At 38.2% G+C, this 18,956-nt stretch overlaps 1 protein-coding gene across 1 annotated transcript in view; it reads left to right on the top strand.

Annotated features, from left to right (window-relative positions):
- Positions 1-18,956, top strand: part of wdfy3 (WD repeat and FYVE domain containing 3) — a 115,156-nt gene that overhangs the window by 6,020 nt on the left and 90,180 nt on the right. The window contains 8 exon segments of the mRNA XM_036598960.1: positions 20-143; positions 2,696-2,805; positions 8,227-8,388; positions 9,880-10,072; positions 11,204-11,390; positions 12,231-12,397; positions 16,915-17,382; positions 18,607-18,705. Of these exon segments, the coding sequence (XP_036454853.1) occupies positions 20-143; positions 2,696-2,805; positions 8,227-8,388; positions 9,880-10,072; positions 11,204-11,390; positions 12,231-12,397; positions 16,915-17,382; positions 18,607-18,705 (1,510 nt within the window).

Genomic DNA, 18,956 nt, shown 5'->3' with positions numbered 1-18,956 from the left:
CTCTCTCTCTTTGTGGCAGGTGTTTGGGAATGCTCCCCCGAGCACAATGAATGAAAAGTTCTCAGACCTGCTGCAGTTCACCACTCAGGTGTCCAGACTAATGGTGACAGAGATCAGACGAAGAGCGTCCAACAAATCTACAGGTAATACCACTTGCAGTTTGATCTCTGACGTTCTTCTTCTTTATCTTGATTACTGCTATTTATTTTCATAGCCTGATGCATTTTGGTAATTAGGGACATTCTTTTTAAATGGAAGTGGGTGTGCATCGGGTGTTGTATATGAGGCTGTCCCCCTCATACAGACCCATGATAGATTCATTATAATCATATAGTAGATGTCATGTTAAAGAAATATATTTCAGTTTTACCATGCTGATATTTGTTCTGCTAAATTTGCCAGTGTTTGACTCAGTTTTTGCTAGTCACATTTATTTTGATGTATATATTTTTATATTATATAGGCAGTAATGCTTGACTGGTCTTTTAAATTGTGTTTACCTCATCTTACTGGGTATATATACAGTTAACCCCACCTATGGGATAGATTGTAACATTTGTACTTATGCCACTTTTGGTTGAGTTTTTTTTTTTTTTAAACAGTCACTGATTTTAACAAGGTTTGGCTTTTCATTTGTAGCAGAAAACAAAACAAGACTTTGCTCCACTCTCCCATACTGATATAATGAAGTATTGCAATAATCACTAAATTTCAAACAAATTGAAATATTTGTTCTAACTGTAGAGTTGTGGCAACATTATTTAAGCTATTTTTCAGTATTAATTGCTAATGCAGTGTAGTCATGTTGGCTCAGCTGGACAGTGAAACTACACTAGATCCAGATAAAGAATGAGAAGTAAAGATGTGTAGATTCAAGACTTCCAGACCAGTTATTGTTACAGAATAAGAGTGTTTAGACTGAGTATTTTAGTTGTTAGTTGTCTCTTACTTACAAACAGTTTGAGGGGTTGTCTTTTTGTCTCCTCTTCTTTTTTTCTTTTGCTGTATGTTTCTCACTGGCAGGCTCTCTTGCCTCACTGCTCTGGCTGGATCTAATCCTGTTTACCATTTTCACTCTGTTTCTGCTTTTGAACCTCAAAGGAGCTTCTGAGACTCACTCCACATACACTTGATTGGCTCCATGTTTTAATCTTGAAAGTATTTCTATATACTGAAGTGTTCTGAGCAGCTTGTTTTAGCACAGGATGGATTGTCGATGTTGCGGTCAAATCACCCCCACAGCATTTGCTGCCCATTCCTTCAAAGACTGGCCCGGATCCTCAGCAGCTGGTGATAGTGTGTTGAATGTTCCCACCTCTTAAAGTTCTTAAGCACCTCAGCTTCAGCAGCTTAAGTCATTGTTCATTTACTATATTGTTTCATGGGTAATGTATGGGGGCCAAGCACCCAATGAGCAGGTTTTTGTTTTTAAGGGCCTACATTTTTTTCACTGTTTTTTTTTTTTCACTTTTTATATTTGTATGGATGTAGGTAAGAAAAGATGCATACATTTTTATATAACAAATTCAAACCTCTCTTTATCCCTTAGAATTAAAAGGGCTGTTTTTATTACTGTGTCTTTAAGGCTGATAAATTGTCACTGTTGGAAATCTCATATCTCTAAAATGATGATAATATTAATAGAAAGAAAAAAAACATTCTTAACTTTGAATGGAAGTTAATGTCAAAAGGTTTTTTCCAAGTTTTTTTTCGACCATTTTTGTTGGTCCATTCATCATTAAGGGCATCTGGAGTTAATAAATTATATATAAAAAGAGAAAAGACAAAAATTAAGATGCATGGTTTTGTCCTCACAGCAACAATATGTAAATAACAATAATAAACTTAATGGCTGCCCTGTATTATGCATTGTTGACAAAAGCGGTTTGGGCTGAAACTCTCCTTGTGACTACAACATTAATTGACAGGGATGTAAACATGATGTGGGCTGAAAGATCAGATGTATGTAAATGCATTGTTGTGACATCAAAAAAGCCTTTTTGCATCTTATTTTCCAACCATCTGACCATCTGATGAGCTGGTGAGTGAACAGTATGTTTTGAAACTAACAGTGTTACTAAAAGTATATCTGTTAAAAAATTCTACAATATAGCCCTTTAAGTGTGTTTTTTTTTCCATCATGGTCATTGCTCAAAAACAGATATTTTTAAATGTTACCTGCCCTTGGTTGGTGCATTTATCTTTTTCTAAATTACGTGTCTTCTGTTGGGACAGATATTGTTCCAAAGCTAGAGTCAGTAATGGATGGAGGAGTGAAGGCTTTTGCATGTCATTGTCTTTAATTGACTCACTATCCTCCCCCAGATGAGCCCAGTCACACGCAGGGCAGTGTGTAAAAATGAATTCGATCCACATGAACAGACTGATCCACACTCTAATAACATAACTCTCTCTCTCTCTCTCTCTCTCTCTCTCTCTCTCTCTCACTCTCTCTCTCTCTCTCTCACTCTCACTCTCTCTCTCTTACTCTCACTCTCTTGCACTCTCTCTCTCTCTCTCTCTCTCTCTCACTCTCTCTCTCTCACTCTCTCTCTCTCTCTCATTCTCACTCTCTCTCTCTCTCTCTCTCACTCTCTCACTCACTCTCTCACTCACTCTCTCACTCTCTTGCACTCTCTCTCTCTCTCTCTCTCTCTCTCTCTCTCTCTCTCTCTCTCTGTGTTTCCTTCCACAGAGGCAGCCAGCAGAGCCATTGTGCAGTTTTTGGAGGTGAATCAGAGCGAGGAGGCGAGTCGTGGCTGGATGCTCCTGACCACCATCAACCTGCTGGCCTCTTCTGGACAGGTCTGTGGCCTTGCAGTCTGTGAAATCTGGTTAACCGATGTCACAACCCATAAAGCAATGCAAAGTGCATAACAGATTATATAAGTATGCACTGAAAAGACTGTTAACTCCTATTTTGTTTTCTTTTGTTCTGAGTGTATGAGATGGTGGTTACATTTAGAAGGATTTCTGTCTGTAGTTTGCACACTATTGCTTATGTAATTTTTTTTTTGTTTGCTTTTTTTTTTTGTTATCCACAGTTATAGCTTGTATTTTTTGACAGACCGCCTAGCAGGACATTTTGCAAGAGTCAGAGTAACTCACTGACTCACTGAGTGACTGACTGATCTGTTCTTCATTAACAACTGTTGTTGAAATGTGCATGTTCAGGATTTTATGATGTGCCGCTGTACACCAATAAATATCACCCTCATTCCCCCCAAACACGACCAATGTAAGGCTGACTAATACTGGAAGAAAGCAGAAACGCATTCATTGAAACACATCATTGGTCTAATAAAAACTCAGTGCTGAGTACTTGCGTTTTAGTCTGACTAATTCAATTCTGACTTTTCTTTATCTTGCTGTATAAGCAGATTTATTTAGATAGTTTTAGTGTTCCAGGTAAGGATAAGGTCATCACACACTAGTAGATAACTAGTGAGCGCACCAGATTATAAAATGGAATAATACGTTGATGTGTCTATTGCTATTTTTAGAATTATTAATTTAAATAGAGTTTACCAATGTAACATGGAAAAAAAACTGAGGAACCTCAGCAGGCAGCGTTTTATACAAACATTACATCTGGACTTGACTTGGTGTCTTGCTGCCTCAGAATACTGTCTGTACAGGCAGCATTTATTATGTTTCAGACACAGCCATAGTTGTTGTTGATGTTGATGTTTTTGTTGTTAGTACTCTCATCTGTCGTAGTCGTAGTACAATAGAAAAATTGTTTATTGACAAGTGGCTGGTCAAATTTAGACTGACAGTGCAGGAACGTGGGTTAAAATGTTAATTGCCCCCCCCCCCCAGCACATAAAGTTTTAGGGTACTTTTTGTTCTTTGTATATTTATATACAAATATATACAGACTGTATCACAGACAGTTGTGTGCTCTATGCAGTGCAGCCAATTACAGTCCAGCAAAGCTGGGCTTGCCTAGTCTTGGTTTCCCTTTAAAAGTATAAAGTAATGCCAGTCCTGCTACACTGTTACAGTGAGACACCCAGAGTAATTTTATAGCAGTGTAATTTGAACATCAGCTTGCTGGCAGTGCTTTCTTTGCATTTCATATCTGCACACTTTGCATTTGCCTTTTTTGATGTGCAAAAATGCTGAAATGAGAAAACTACATCATATTTTTCCCCTCTGGAGTCCTTATGATAACACTGATGCAGCATCCACGATTCATTGTTTGCTTCTGCTGTGATTACTTTCGGCAAGAGAAGGTTAGTTTATTTATTTAATGATTTTGGCCTACATGCGTCTGAGTGGTAGGTCATTAGGGTTCTTGTTCTGCGTACAAGCTTTTGTTTAAATGTTGATAATCGCTTTTATTCCTGTCCTGATTTTTTAATTGTTAGTTTATTTTTGACTCTTTGGCTTACAGTACTAAAATTCCTGTTGTACCAGTTTCTTAACACTCCATTTGACATTTTGACATACTGGTGTCATATCCTTGCAGTGATCAACAGCAACATTGTGATCATTTTGTTCTGTCCAAAATTTCAATGTCATAGAAATTGGCTCCAAACAAGCTTTTTGTCTAGAATGGTGAAATGTTTGGATTATAGGTCTAACACTCTCAAACAATGACATTCCTCCATTTCAAGCCCGTAATAACAGTGGGCTTTTATTTTCTCTAGAAAGATGCCCTTCATGCTCCATATTCCCAGTGCACTCTCGATTCTGCTCCCACTTTTCTTTTCCATCATGACACTTTGTATTAGGAGATAATGAAGTTACCCTTACCCCTCCTTTCTGTGCTGACCACTGGTCAGGTGCAATTTCCCCATGCCTGACACTGTCATTTGGAAGCGCAAGGCACTATTTGCGTAACCTTGACCTTAGAGCTCTGTAGCATTAGCATTCAGATGGACTTCACACAGAGCGAGCTATTCCCGGCCTTGACCGTCTGCCACTACAAAGCTTTCCCTGCTGAAGGAGGCCCAACTGTGATTTTTATTCTCACATGCAAGGACCTTTAATTCCCTTTGCCTAGCAGGCTTTACTAATGCATCCATGAATTTTTCCCCTTTATTCAATGTGTCGAAGGTAATGAATTCACAATGCCAGGAAGAATTTTCAGCCTGCTGCTGATGTTGACAAGGTATGATTTACCTTGCCAGAAGTAATGGGCTTCTTTTCCTGGAATCACAATGCAGTGCCACAATTTATATGATGGCTCTTTTTTTACTACGTTTCTTAAGGAAGCTGTAAATTTGCTTTGTGTAATACATGTTCTACAAGGCAGGTCACTGTAACAGTTAGAGGTGGCGCCAGTCCAATACCCTGTAGCGATTTTGTGCCAGTATAGGCCAAAAAAAATTGTGGGCTTTGATATTGAAAGAAAAAAGTACATAACAATGTAAAGAAAAAGTAAAGCAGGTCGCTTGATTACAGTAGCCACATGTAACCTAACGTTACTATAAGAACAACGATTAGAAGTATTATACTAAAATTAAAATGTGTAAGTAGATTGCTTTTACATACATTTGCATTTTTACATTTGTGAGACTTTTTTGAGGAATTTTTAGTCAAAAATTTTGGCCTTTTTTTTCTCTTTTTCTGTGACTAAAATTTTGCTGAATTCCTAAATTGAATAGGTCTTAAAACACAATATTGTAGCATCTTTATTAGTGCTTGTTTAAAGCTTTCTGTAGCTGAATAGGAAAAGGGAAAATAGTATTGTTCCACTTTGGCTTATGGTTTGCAGTCTTTAATAGTCACTTCATCTTCACAGGCACTGTGATTACACACTGTTTTGCGTGGCAAACCTACAGTGACTCACAGCTTGTCCGTCTCCCAGCCACTGTGCTCTGAAATCTGTGTATGTGAGCGTCTGAATGAATCATCCGCCCGAATGAGTAGGAAACCATTTCTGTCTCAGATTCTTCAAAATCAGTAAACAGAATTATTTGTTCTCTTTCTTTTTTTTTCCCTTTTAAATCTCTTGCCATTGTTGGCTCATACATGCTGGTGGCCTAATCTACCTGCAGTTAGTGTCAGAGCTGTGAGTAATGCAGGTGTTAATACCTGCTTCTCGCTTGCTGCTGCCTTTTTTGTTTCCTCTTTCACCCACCTGGGCCCCGGGCTGATGTCATCACTCTTGCCCAAATATGGATACACTAGTCCACAGCACGTTTCACGGTGAAGACGTACAAGTGCAGTTCATAGTAAATATTGTTATGGTAAGACATGTTGATAGTGTTTTAGTAACACCTGATAGCTTCCTTTTTTGGGACTGTAATTTGTAATTATGTTCTCAGTTTCTCACAGAGTTGCTGCAGATCAGGACAGTTACTTGATATGGTTTCATAATTGATATGCAATTACCGCAATTTTAGAATACATGTGAATACATGTGAAATGACACACCTCCCAGCTAGAATCATTTTCCTTTCCATCAAGCGATGGAAAAATGTCTCACAACAATTATGCAGTAAGAACGACACTGGCAGTAGATTAATCAGTGTTGTTAGACAGTTACTGAGGAATGTATAATTCAAACACTATCTTTATCATCTGGAGAGTGGTGGAAGCTGGAAACATTTTTAATTAAACTGTTTGAAAGACCAAACTCACAGCACAGTGTCAAGACTGTGGTAAAACTAAGGGTAAGCTAAGCAATATCTAAGTTTCTATAAATGCTAAAAATAATTCAAATAATTCTAGTAATAAATAATGTTACAGCACAGTGCTACTATAAAACGAGCCACACAAACAACTTAGTCTTGTGTGAAATGACATCTCTGGGGAAAAAAATGCTGTCATATTCTGTAGAATTGAGTTTCTTAAACATGAAGGCCCTTAAAGAAGCATTTACTTATGTTCTATGTGGCTGAAATCAAGTCCGTATGTTCAGTCTGTTCAAACTGTAGTCCTATTATAAAAAGCTATTTAAAAAAAACCACAAAGGTTCAGTCCTTAGATATTTACAAGTATCATGTTATGATATATTTAAATCCAGGGCATTCATTGAGAGAGTAATTAGCTAAATATATAGGAAATCATAATTTATAGGGTCAAACCCTAATTGCTTGTTAAATTTACATTAAAGTTAAAAAATGTAAAAATGTTGTTCATTTTTAATGTTATTTTTAAGACCTTTGATTTCTTTCAAAGTGAAGTTGGAAGATTTACATTTATCATGAGTTTCATTTTTAAAAACAAAAAAATGTATTATTACACAGAGTTTTAGTTAAAGCATGGGGCCTTATTTTAGCCACACCCCTGCATTTTAGAGCAGACAGTGAGACTGCATCCCTGTCCCTCATAGCCACATGGCGAACAGTTAGATCCCATTGTTTTGAAGTAAATGTGTCCCAAAGTCTAAAAATCAGTGTGTATCATCAAGAATCGTAACTAGCGAAACACACATTTTCTGCAGTTAAGCAATTTTTTTGTATCTTAGTGAAAAATATAGTGATTTTGTGTGGGTTCAGCTGTTCATAGATGTGTTTGCTAGTCATGTACTGGCTGCTGTTTTTTAGTTATGCTTAAAATTTGCTAAAATTGTCACTTCTAAAACATTTGGTTTTATTAGCGTAATGATTGTTTTGCTTGTAACAAGTTGGAATGTTCAATCATTTGTTTTAATAAAATAAACAATTTTAAAATAAAGGGTCATTCAACGCAAAAGTCAGATAGAATGATCCATATATCACTGAAAGAAGTACTGCAAGTTCAAGAGCTTCTAGGTTTATTTTTTTTATTCTTATTGGGGTATGACCAGTCTAACTCTTGGTAAAGTGAGACTTCTTTAGAACAGCTTATCACAGTCAGAAACCTTACAAACTCCACTGAACTGAGAAGATCAAAATAGGAGCCCAGTTTTTTTTTTCCTAAGCCCTCTTGCACTTCCTAACTGTCAGCTGATGTAGAACATTGGAGATACAGTGCACTGACAACCGGTTTAAACTCAAAAGGCCAGAACTTGCCTCCAGCCAATATTGAATAAAGATGAACCACTGCATGTATTTACCCTTTTCTCTTACATGTTGTCTTTTGTGTACATTGTTGCGGTTTTGATATTCACTCAGGCCATAAATCAGTTCAGTAAGAATCTGCTTTACATACACTTTGCTAAACTCCTTTGCATACAACTCTGTTGTGTGCTGATGTACAGAGGTATGACTATCTACCTCTCAAACAGGGTTAAGGTAATGGAACGAATGGTCTCTGTCTGAACTCTCTCTCTCTTCTTGGATCTTGCAGAAAACAGTGGACTGCATGACCACCATGTCAGTGCCCTCCACATTGGTGAAATGTCTGTACCTGTTCTTTGACCTGCCTCATATGCCTGAGGTCCCCGCTGCCACACAGCCCGAACTGCCCTTGGCAGACCGCCGCGCCCTCCTACAAAAGGTTTTCGTTCAAGTAAGTACGTTTTTGCCACAAATGTAAGGCAGAACCTCTTGTGACTGGGGTACCAGCATCAGAAGGAGTCTACCGAAGCCTATTTCAGCAATAGTACTGCAGTTGTAGTGGTAATTCACTTGAGTTCAAGTAAAAAAAACCTGAAAACTAAATCAATGAATTAATTGTTAATTGAAAAACTTTGGTGATTACTTTTGAGTTACTTTAAGCTGATATTCGCCTTACGGGAAGAAAAAGTCCAGCGCTCAACTTGTTAGCTTATCTTTAACATTAGCTTGCATAAGCAAGGTATCGGGCACTAGTTGTGGAACTACAGGCGAATGCAAAAGTTTGGGTGCTCCTGGTCAGATCATATGTTTTATTGATTTTCTAAGTGCTGTAGTGTTCTAGGTTCTCCTCTACGGAGAACCCACTCCTGCACCTTTAATTGCACAGTTACTGTTTATTTGCTGAATAAAACAGAAAAACCAAAATGTAGCCTGTTCGAAAAATTACAGCTTTTTTTCCCCCAATATGTTAAACTCCACAAATAAATAGTTTAGGTTTGTTCCCTGTAGATCATTGATTCTCAACTCCAGGACTAGGTTGGTAACCACTGCTGTAGAGGATGTGTTAACTCATTTTCACTTAGAAAATCAACTAAACATAATTTGATGAGGGGCTGATGTTTGTGTGCAATTTTATAAGCTATGGCTTTAGGCTGTTTAAAGAACAGTCATGCTTGTTATTCAAAAAATACAAAATGAAAATTAAAACACAGTTTTAGCTTCAATTAGCCAGTCAGCCAGCTGGTTATTTTTTTAGGTTTAAAGTTAGTTATGGAAATAAAGTTTTTTTAAAACTTTGTATTCGTTATTCAACACTAAAACAATAAAACAGCCACATTAAATATTATGTTATTCATGATATATATTGTTTGGAGTGTACTTTGTTATAGCTGTATTCCACTTGCCTGGCTCAATGCAAAACAACATAAAAGGGAGACCACACGACCACATGAATGTTAATTAAGCAAAGATGATATATTTCTTTAAAAACAAATGAACAAAGGTTAAGATGCTAGATGGCAGGGATTCTGGGGCACGCTGCAAACAGAGCTGGCATCGCCTCTGTTACAAATATCAGCAGTACCTGGTTCCAGCTCGATCCTGCTGGGGAAAAAGAAAAAACATGGAGCAGATCATGACAGCTGTTGTTATTTTTAAACCTTGTTATATCCACAATTTCTACAAAAGCATATACAGTAGTTTGAAATGATACTCTTTGATTACAATGACTTAAATTATACTCAAAATAGTACTCAAGGACTCCAACATAAGTAGTTGCAATTAAATACTTTTTAAGGAAAGTCTAAGCGGCTGTGAAAACAGGCCATGGATTATCTGTCGTGATGAACACAAAAAATGTAGTTAATTATGGCAGTGAGTCCTAAAGTGTTTCATACTTCTGCTGACACACATGGAGCAACCCTTTTGTCCCGTTTCTTCTCAGATCCTGGTGAAGCTGTGCAGTTTTGTGTCTCCAGCCGAGGAGCTGGCCCAGAAGGACGACCTGCAGCTGCTCTTCAGTGCCATCACCTCCTGGTGCCCCCCCCACAACCTGCCCTGGAGGAAGAGTGCCGGCGAGGTGCTCATGACCATCTCCAGACATGGCCTCAGTGTCAACGTCGTCAAATACATACATGGTAAGTTCAGGCTAAAAAAAATGCCAAACATCTAATTTATCCTTTTTTTTTTGTGTCCGACAATTGCCTCTTTAGCCTCACAGCTCCAGTGTGCAACTAGTGTTACTAACAAGTAATGGAAGCTTATGCTCCACCAATTCGCACGAAATTGCATAATTAAATGTTCACACACTTGCTTCAAACTGTGTTAAGTTGTTAAGTAATATTAAATTGCAGTTGCACCATGCACTTCCTTTCCAGGCTTCTTTCATCCCAAGCTTCCTGTTTCTTTAACATTGCTAGTAATGAATGAAAGTTAGTTGTTACTGGTTAGTGTTTGGTAGTACCCGTTTTCATGTGAGCGGAGCGCCTGAAGCTGAGACAAGCACAATGCTGACTGGTAGAAACTAACTGTCATTTATTACTAGCAGTGATTAAAACACACAAAGCTGGCCACAACTCTCAGGATTTTATTAGTTGCGTTCTGATTGGCTATCCACACATCTCTGTATACAAAACGTTTTTTGTTTTTCCAGCTAAATTCTGGTCAGCAGTAGTGAGCAGCTGTCTGCACTGGACATTATGGTGCAAAATGAGCCTTTCAGAGCAAGATATATCTGTGTGATTTTCACAATCGCTTCCCCTACGCGCCTCGCCAAAACAGCCGGATGTGATAGTCGTTTTGCAGGTCGGCCTCTTCCTGATGAGATGAGTGTTTTTTTTTTTAGCCACATTATAAAAATAGGAATAGTTTGCTTGTATGTTCACCTAAAAGGTTAAATGTGGACTGTTTATATTCTGAGGCCTGTTATGGAGTATTTTGTCTTGGAAGCATAGCTGAGTTTTCATGGCTGGCTGAGTTCTATTTATTTATCCCCTCTAATTGCTTCTTTTGCTGTGTAGTTTCCAGTGAAGCTTACGCATGGATGCGTTCTGCTGACAGTGTTCCGTTGCTTGTGTCTTCTGAACCTCAGTAGCGGGTTCACTACAGAATTTCCTTTTTTGTTTGCTTTCCTCTTGAACTGCTGTTTGCTATCATTCCTGATGACATTAAGTTTTTGTGAGAACTGTGGAGTTTTAATGAATTCCTGCTGCTGCAAGTACGTGCATGCAGATGTCATGCCATTGAATTTTTTTTCCTCTTGTTTACAGAGAAAGAGTGTTTGGCAACATGTATCCAGAACATGCAGCAGTCAGATGACCTGTCTCCACTGGAGATCGTGGAGATGTTTGCTGGGCTCTCTTGCTTTCTAAAAGATTCCAGCGATGTGTCTCAGACATTACTAGACGATTTCCGCATGTGCCAGGGCTACACCTTCCTGACTGACCTCATGCTCAGGTGCCTCATGCAGTACACATCTAGTATGAACTGTATAGTGTATCTGCAAATGAATGATGTCAATGACTATATTCATATGGGATGCACCGACATTTCAGCCACCAAAATGTTTCAACCAAAAACAGCAGAAAAAGGCTGAAACTTCTGGCCAAAAGAAAAAAAAATGCAAAGATTAAGTAGGCCTACAATGAAGTGTCCGAATACAAGAATTAATAAATGATTTTAATGATAATGTAAATTAGAAAAAATGATAAACACTTTCACTCTCTTGCGCCAATCAACACAGTTATGTTAAGTTTAAGCAGCAGCAAAACAGTGAAAAAATGTCGGCTGTGCTCCTCTCGAGCATCAACACCCAAGAACTTCTTAACTACAGGTGTGACACCAGTTGAAAACACAACATCCCACTCAATACTCAGGATAATAATAGAAGCAGAAGGGAAAGTCACCGCTGACACACCAACAGCACATGTGGCTTCAATTTTTAAATGATGACAAAGTAAAAGTGCAAATTGTAAATAAAAAAATTATGGAATTTATTGTCCTTCGATGACCAGCAGTTCTCTCAGCAGTGACCTCTACCGATCAGAGAACAAATAAAACTGTACATTCCTAGTGGTAGCACCTGCTTCCTTACCCTTGCGACCATGATGACCATCATCAGGTCATTAGTAAACAAAATACTTACAAGAATAGCCTAGTAGTTATTTATCCAAATAAAAATAAGTTTGATTGAAATTACTGGGAAAAATTACAGGGACAGGCAGTGAGACCCATTGGTTTTTGACAAAAGCTCTATTACCCATTGTAGAGTTATGACCATTTCTGATGTGCTTCCAGATTGGAGCAGGCCAAAGAGGATGAATCCAAAGATGCTCTGAAGGACCTAGTGAACCTGGTGACTTCCTTGACCACATATGGTGTGAGCGAGCTGAAACCAGCTGGTCTTACAACTGGGGCACCCTTCCTGCTGCCTGGCTTTGTGGTCCCACAACCTTCTGGGAAAGGTCAGTACCCTAGGAAGTGGGATGATTTGAACAGTTGACCAGTGCACTGTAATGTCACACCACAGCAGGCATGGTGGAAGCCCTGCGCGAGTGCTGAAGCAAAGGGGAGGAGATTTTGGAGGCCTTTTTACTGCACGGCATGTAAAAGTTTAACAACAGTAATACATTATATTCATTTTACTTATGTGAGTTTAGATTGTAATTGTTTGAAATTAGTTCCACGTATTTGGGTAGTCTGTGTCTCTTAATCTCTTAATGTATAAACCAAGCACTCTGCATTTCCATTTGCTTTTAGCACTGGATGAGGTAATATAATATACATTATTGTAAAGTTTTAGGTATCTAAGCAAACTGTTTAAATACATCAGCTTTATTAGGACAATAGCTTTATTTATGGAACATGAGAAAAATCCAAACAAGCATTAATACAGACAAAAGTAACAAGAATTTCTTGTTTTCAAAGAAGTGTTGATATCTCTAGTTGGAAAGTCTTATCATTTGTATGCAAAGGTTTGGGTGCTGCTAGTCAAATTACATGGTTTGTTGCACAGGTACTATTTATTTGCTGAATTTAACATACTGGGGGAAGAAAAACATTAAAATGTGGTATGTTCAAAAGTAAGGCATGTTATATATTTTATGTTTTTTTTTGTTTTTTTTTCTTTCAGAAAGTTAAACTCAGCAAATAAATTGAAATTGTGCTCTAAAATCTACAGGAAGCTGCCATATTTACGTTTATTCTCTGTAGAGGATGTGTAAAGTCAACAAAATATGTCATTTGTCCAAGGGTACAAACGTAGGTTTGGTTCCACACGTAGGTTTGATTCTTGATGCCCCCAGACATCACATGGATTTGTTAAATTCCATCACCAGGACACTTGATTTAACGTAAAGAAGCATTCTTTGATCTAAACCAAGTACTGGTTAATAACTGTACTGATTTCCTTGATTTCCTCAAGGAGTGGTTTGGAAGTGGTTGAACAAGCACATTTACATACATTTAAATCAGTGTTTTTTGTATTAATGTTGCTTGTATTTGTTCTGATATTAATGTTTTTCTGAGTCAAAAATACTTTATAACCACATATATAGGTTTTTTAAAAAATAATTTTTTCAGCTGCCGACAACCGTTGCACAACATTGTATTGTACTGCAGCTAAATAATCAAAATAAATCACCCTTTTATTGTAGCACAGACTATTGCTTTTTCTGTGGTCTCACTTGTGGGTGTCTCATGAGGTCTCTGCAAAGATTCAGCTTATTTTCACCAGCAGAACGTTCCTCAAAAAAAAAACAATTTGCTTTGTAAACAAAGAAACCCAAGTGCAGATGGTTTGATGGCCACTTTGCACTTCTTTTTATTGAAACCGACAGGAAAAAAGGAGCTGTTTGCTGAAAAATCATTTTCTGTGGACATGGCTCATTTAGGTCACTTCAGGGCAGGAATGACTCGCTCATTAAAAAGCAGACCTTCGAGGTTACACCAGGAATGCCACCAGAACAAAATCACTCTTTAACAGCTTGGTAGGGTGAAATTAACCTTGCTCTAATCAATAGCTGTCTGTCCATCTCTGGCCGGACGTGAGATTAGCAGAATTTTCTGCTAATTCACTCTCCTTATTTCACTCGTTAATCTGTTCATCAGGGACTCAGCTTCCCGCCCTCGCAGTGTAGATAAAACTTTTAATCACACTCAAGGAAATGGAAGGCTTACAGGTTCTAAGGGGGAATTAAAACATTAAGGCTCACCAGCTGCAAATGGCATTAATTGGACTGAATGAGGCAAGCATCAGACACCTACTGTGTAATTTGGTTAAGCTATTTGTTTGGCCTGTCGCATGCCTCGCCATGATGCGTTAAGTAGAGTAATTAGGACACAGTAGCACCAGCATTGTTTATGTGCCCTGTCACATCGAGACTTCTGCTTTTTTGGGAGGTCTTTGCCCCAGATGTTTAATGTGTTCATGCAGTGTTTTCACGTGGAGCGGTGTTTTCAAGTGGAGCCTTGGCACTCACATTGCTGAAAGTGGATAATAGCTGAATGCACAAGAGTGTATTCTTAATGGAGTGGTTTGGTGAAAAATGTACACGTCCCATTTACCTCAGATGTAGTTGATCAGCCAGGACATGTTTGGTGTCCATATTTTGCTTCTGTAGTTTAGCCCTGGTGTTACGAGGCAGATTTTCTCTGACATGCACTAGAAGTCAATAGTCACCAAAATCTTTTCCCGAAATACAGCCCAAAAACTTCTCTGAACCCACTCAAATCGCATCCAGGTTTTCATTAAGATTGCTCAGTTTGACTCAGTTTGAGTTGGGACTCAGTATGACTTACTGTGAGCTGTAAAAATGAACAAAAGTTCACCATGCTGAATAGGTGTTGTGCTGAATTCTGACTTCCTCACAGAATCTGACTATTGCTTGCATGCATGTAATGCAGGCAAATGGATACTACATTATATTCATGATTTCTGTTGTGTCTATTTAGAAACATGTACTCATAGAGCTTTTTATTAGCATTAGCCCCTGTACACATATATATTCAGGCAATGACCTAATCAGCCAATCATGTGGCAGCAGTGCAGTGCATGAAATCAGGCAGATAAGGGCAACAGCTTTAGGTAATGTTCACATCAGCCATCAAAATGGGGAAAAAATGTGATCTTAGTGATTTACTACTACTACTACTACTACTACTACTACTATTACTAGTGCCAGACAGGCGTGTTTGAGTATTTCCATAAATGCTGATCTCCCAGGGGTTTCACGCATAATCTCTAGATTTTCAAAAAAGAAAACAGTGAGCGGCAGTTCTGCAGACGGAAATTGGTGATGAGAGGGGTCAAACAGAGAATGGCCAGACTGGTTCAAGCTGGCAGAAAGGTAACGGTGACTCAGATAACAATTCTGTACAATTGTGGTGAGCAGAAAAGCATCTCAGAATGTACACGTCAAACCTTGAGGTGGAGGTGCTACAACAGCAAAAGACCACGTTGGCTTCCTCTTCAGCCAACCAAGAACAGAAAGCTGAGGCTGAACACCTTTGGGATGTGGTAGAATGGGAGACTCATAGCATGAAAGTTCACCTGAAAATGGAATTGCATGATACAGTGAAGTTGGCATGGACCAGAACCTCAAAGTAATGTTTCAACATCTTGTGGAATCCGTAACATAAAGAATTGAGGCTGTTTTGAGAGAAAAGGGAGGCCCTACCCAGTATTAGTATAGTGTTCCTTATAAAGTGCTCGGTGACTGTATATCTTCAGTTGGAAAGTTTAAAATTAAAAGCACAAGATTAATAGACCTGCACAACCTTAATGAAGACCTACCTCAATGCAGTTTGAGTAGGTCGAGGGAAGTTTTGGGGATGTATTTATGGAAAAGATTTGGGTGACTATTGACTTCTATTGTTTATCAACATTAGGCTCATATCTCCAGCTTTAAACTACCAAAGCAAAGTTTGGACTCAATCGCATGATGTGTAAATCAGATAGTTTGCCATACTATTCCTTTAAAGATGCACTGTTAAATGTTGTTTTAATTTTGATTCATTTTGTGCCATTTTTTGTGACTGTTCATCACTTCTTAACCCCTGCAAGACAATATAAACCTTACTGACTACTTGAATATAACTTTTTTTTAATATTTAGTTGTTTGCAAAAATGTTAACACCCCTGATCAAATAACATGTTTTGTTGATTTTCTAAGTTGGTGTACCTTTACAGGAAACAAACTTTCAGATTTTCAGATTAAGATTTTTTTTCTACAAAGTTTAGTGCACAGTTACTGTTTATTTATTTACTGTTTATTTATTTTCTATTTATTATTTACTATTATTATTACAGTATAACATATTGGAAAACCGTAAATTATAAAATGTACCATAGCTTTTTTATGGGCCATATTTTTGTTATAATTTTTCCCAATATACTGAATTCAGCAAAAATCTACCAAAGTCTGTTCTCTGTAGAGGATGTGTTAACTTATTTTTGCTTTCAACAAAACATGTAATTTAACCAGGGATGCCCAAAGTTTTGCACATAACCGTAAATATTGTTTCTCACATCGTGACTATGGGGTAGTCAGTTTTTTCATGAAAAAAATGATCATTGGGATTGGAGGTCTAACTATTATTTTGATTAATAATAGGGGTGATAATAGTTAAGTGTCTCATTGCAATTTCTTGTAATGGTTTGTATCATATTGTTCTTTTTCTGATTATATTATCAGTGTATTAAATCAGCACTAATATAACATGTTGCGAGTTGCATCACTGATGATCAGTGATTCCCAACCCTGGCTATTAGCATATGCAGCTATTCCTAATTGAAACTAATAAAAACCCAAATTCATACCTCAGAATGAATAGTTGTTCTTGAAAGACTAGGTAGAACATGAATCAGCGTAGTTGGTTCAGAGGTTTATTACCATGTCTTGTGGACCCTTACAACTTTAAAATTGCATGCTTAAAGGTTGCCCTACCAGTGTTTCACTAAACTTCTTCTTGCTTTCCCCAGGTCACACTGTTCGGAACATCCAAGCCTTTTCTGTGCTCCAGAATGCTTTTCTAAAGGCAAAGAGTGGCCGGCTAGCCCGCATGGTGCTGGAATCTATCGCTAATATCTATGCTGCTGACTATGCCAACTATTTTATTTTGGAGGCACAGCATACACTCTCGCAGTTCGCCGAGCGAGTACCACGGCTGCCAGAGGTCCAGGCGAAATACTTTGAATTACTGGAGTTTGTGGTCTTTGGGCTTAATTATGTACCCTGCAAAGAGCTCTTCAGTGTTAGCGTGTTGCTAAAGTCGAGCACCTCCTACGGGTGCAGCATCACGGCTACGCGTACCCTGCTCAAACTCAGCCGCCACCACCCAGTGTTCAGCGATGTTTTCCGTGAAGTCGGGCTGTTGGAGGTGCTCGTCAACCTGCTCCATAAATATGCAGCACTGCTGAAAGACCCAACACAAACCCATGGAGAACAGGGTGAGAATTACATTTTACGTTAGGATTTAAAATAACTACCAGCCTCTTTTGTATGCTCATACATCCTAAGACAAAAATGCTAATGTGAACACTAATGGATAAAAGCTAGAGGGGATCACTTGGTTTAGCTTATATGCATAATGCTGACTGCTCCCAGCTGCTTTCATCTAGTTTTAGCATAGTTGGCATTTTTACCTGAAGCATTCCTTTAATCCAACTGATTTAAAATATATAAAATGATTCATACATTTTGTAACTGAAGTCCAGAGTTTTTTTTAGTATTCTTAGCATGTAGTACTTGTAGGAGTACGTATGGTTTAATATGTGTTTTATGTTGTATGTTGCTTGTGCTTATGTACTACTGTGCAAAGTTAAGAGACCACCCTTCATTTATTTAAAATAGCCATTCAGTACAACTTATGTCTGAAGAGATTAGACATAATCCACTTGCATAAGGACATCAGAATAGAAAAAGAAGAAAAAAGAAAAGCTTCCACAACAAAAAAAAAGTTCAAATTACAGAGAAAATGTGATTCCTAACAACCGTGCAAGACCTGCTAGACCACCAAAATTGTCACTGTCAGATAAACAACACTTGACATTTTCATCTTTGAGAGGATAGGACAAAATCAAGCTCCACTCTTGCTTTGGATGTGAAAAAATCTACAGCTGTTTTTGTCCATCCTTCCTCTGTGAGAAGACAAGTGATATGGGCCTGAAATAATGTGTAGCTGTCAAGAGGCCTCATTGAGAAAAGTACATAGACAGAAATGTAGAAAATCTGCAGATCAACCAAAGAAGCTACTGGTGTTCTCAGAACAATGGACTGACCACCCCAGAGCCCAGACCTCAACATCACTGTATGTGTTTGGGATTATTTCGATTGTGAAAAGCAGAAAATGCAACCAACTTCTAAGACTGAACTTTGGATGTGTGGAAAAATCTCTCTTCAGATTTGAAAAACTAAAAGCAACTGTCCTGAAAAGAATCGAAGCTGTAATAAAAGCAAAGGGTGGAAACACTTAATGCTGGAAGATGATATATTGTTTTGAGGTTTTTGACATTTTCTGACACTGAAAAATTAATAACTTGGCTCTTTTGACTTTAAATAGATGAAGAGTGGTGTCAGATTTTGAGCCATACTGTATGAGCAAATTGTTCATGTTCTTTGATAGACTGCCAGTGTTTGCTGTGTGTTCCTGAATGTTTTTTCTCTCCTATCAGGTGATTCCAAAAACAATGTGGCAGAAGAGCAGAAGCAGTTAGCTTGGCTTGTCATGGAGGCTCTCACAGTCCTCCTTCAGGGCTCTAACACCAATGCAGGTCTGTCCCACCCCCATACTGTATCATTAAATGTGATAAAACTGCAACACATAAATCACTCAGTTCATGACTTTCTGTGCTGTGTTACCATAGAGGTCCCACATTGTATGAGAACAGAGGAATTCCTTGCTGGGATTAAAACCCCCCTCTGATCTGAGAGGAATCGTAATACCACTAACGTCTGAGTGTAATCATGAGACTCCTGAGGTCACCCTTTGCCATCTCAGTTTGGATTTGTAAAACAGACATTC

Source organism: Colossoma macropomum, unplaced genomic scaffold, assembly GCF_904425465.1.
Source record: "Colossoma macropomum unplaced genomic scaffold, Colossoma_macropomum, whole genome shotgun sequence".
NCBI classification, from domain to species: Eukaryota; Metazoa; Chordata; class Actinopteri; order Characiformes; family Serrasalmidae; genus Colossoma; species Colossoma macropomum.
This window is presented reverse-complemented; position numbering and strand designations above follow the sequence as displayed.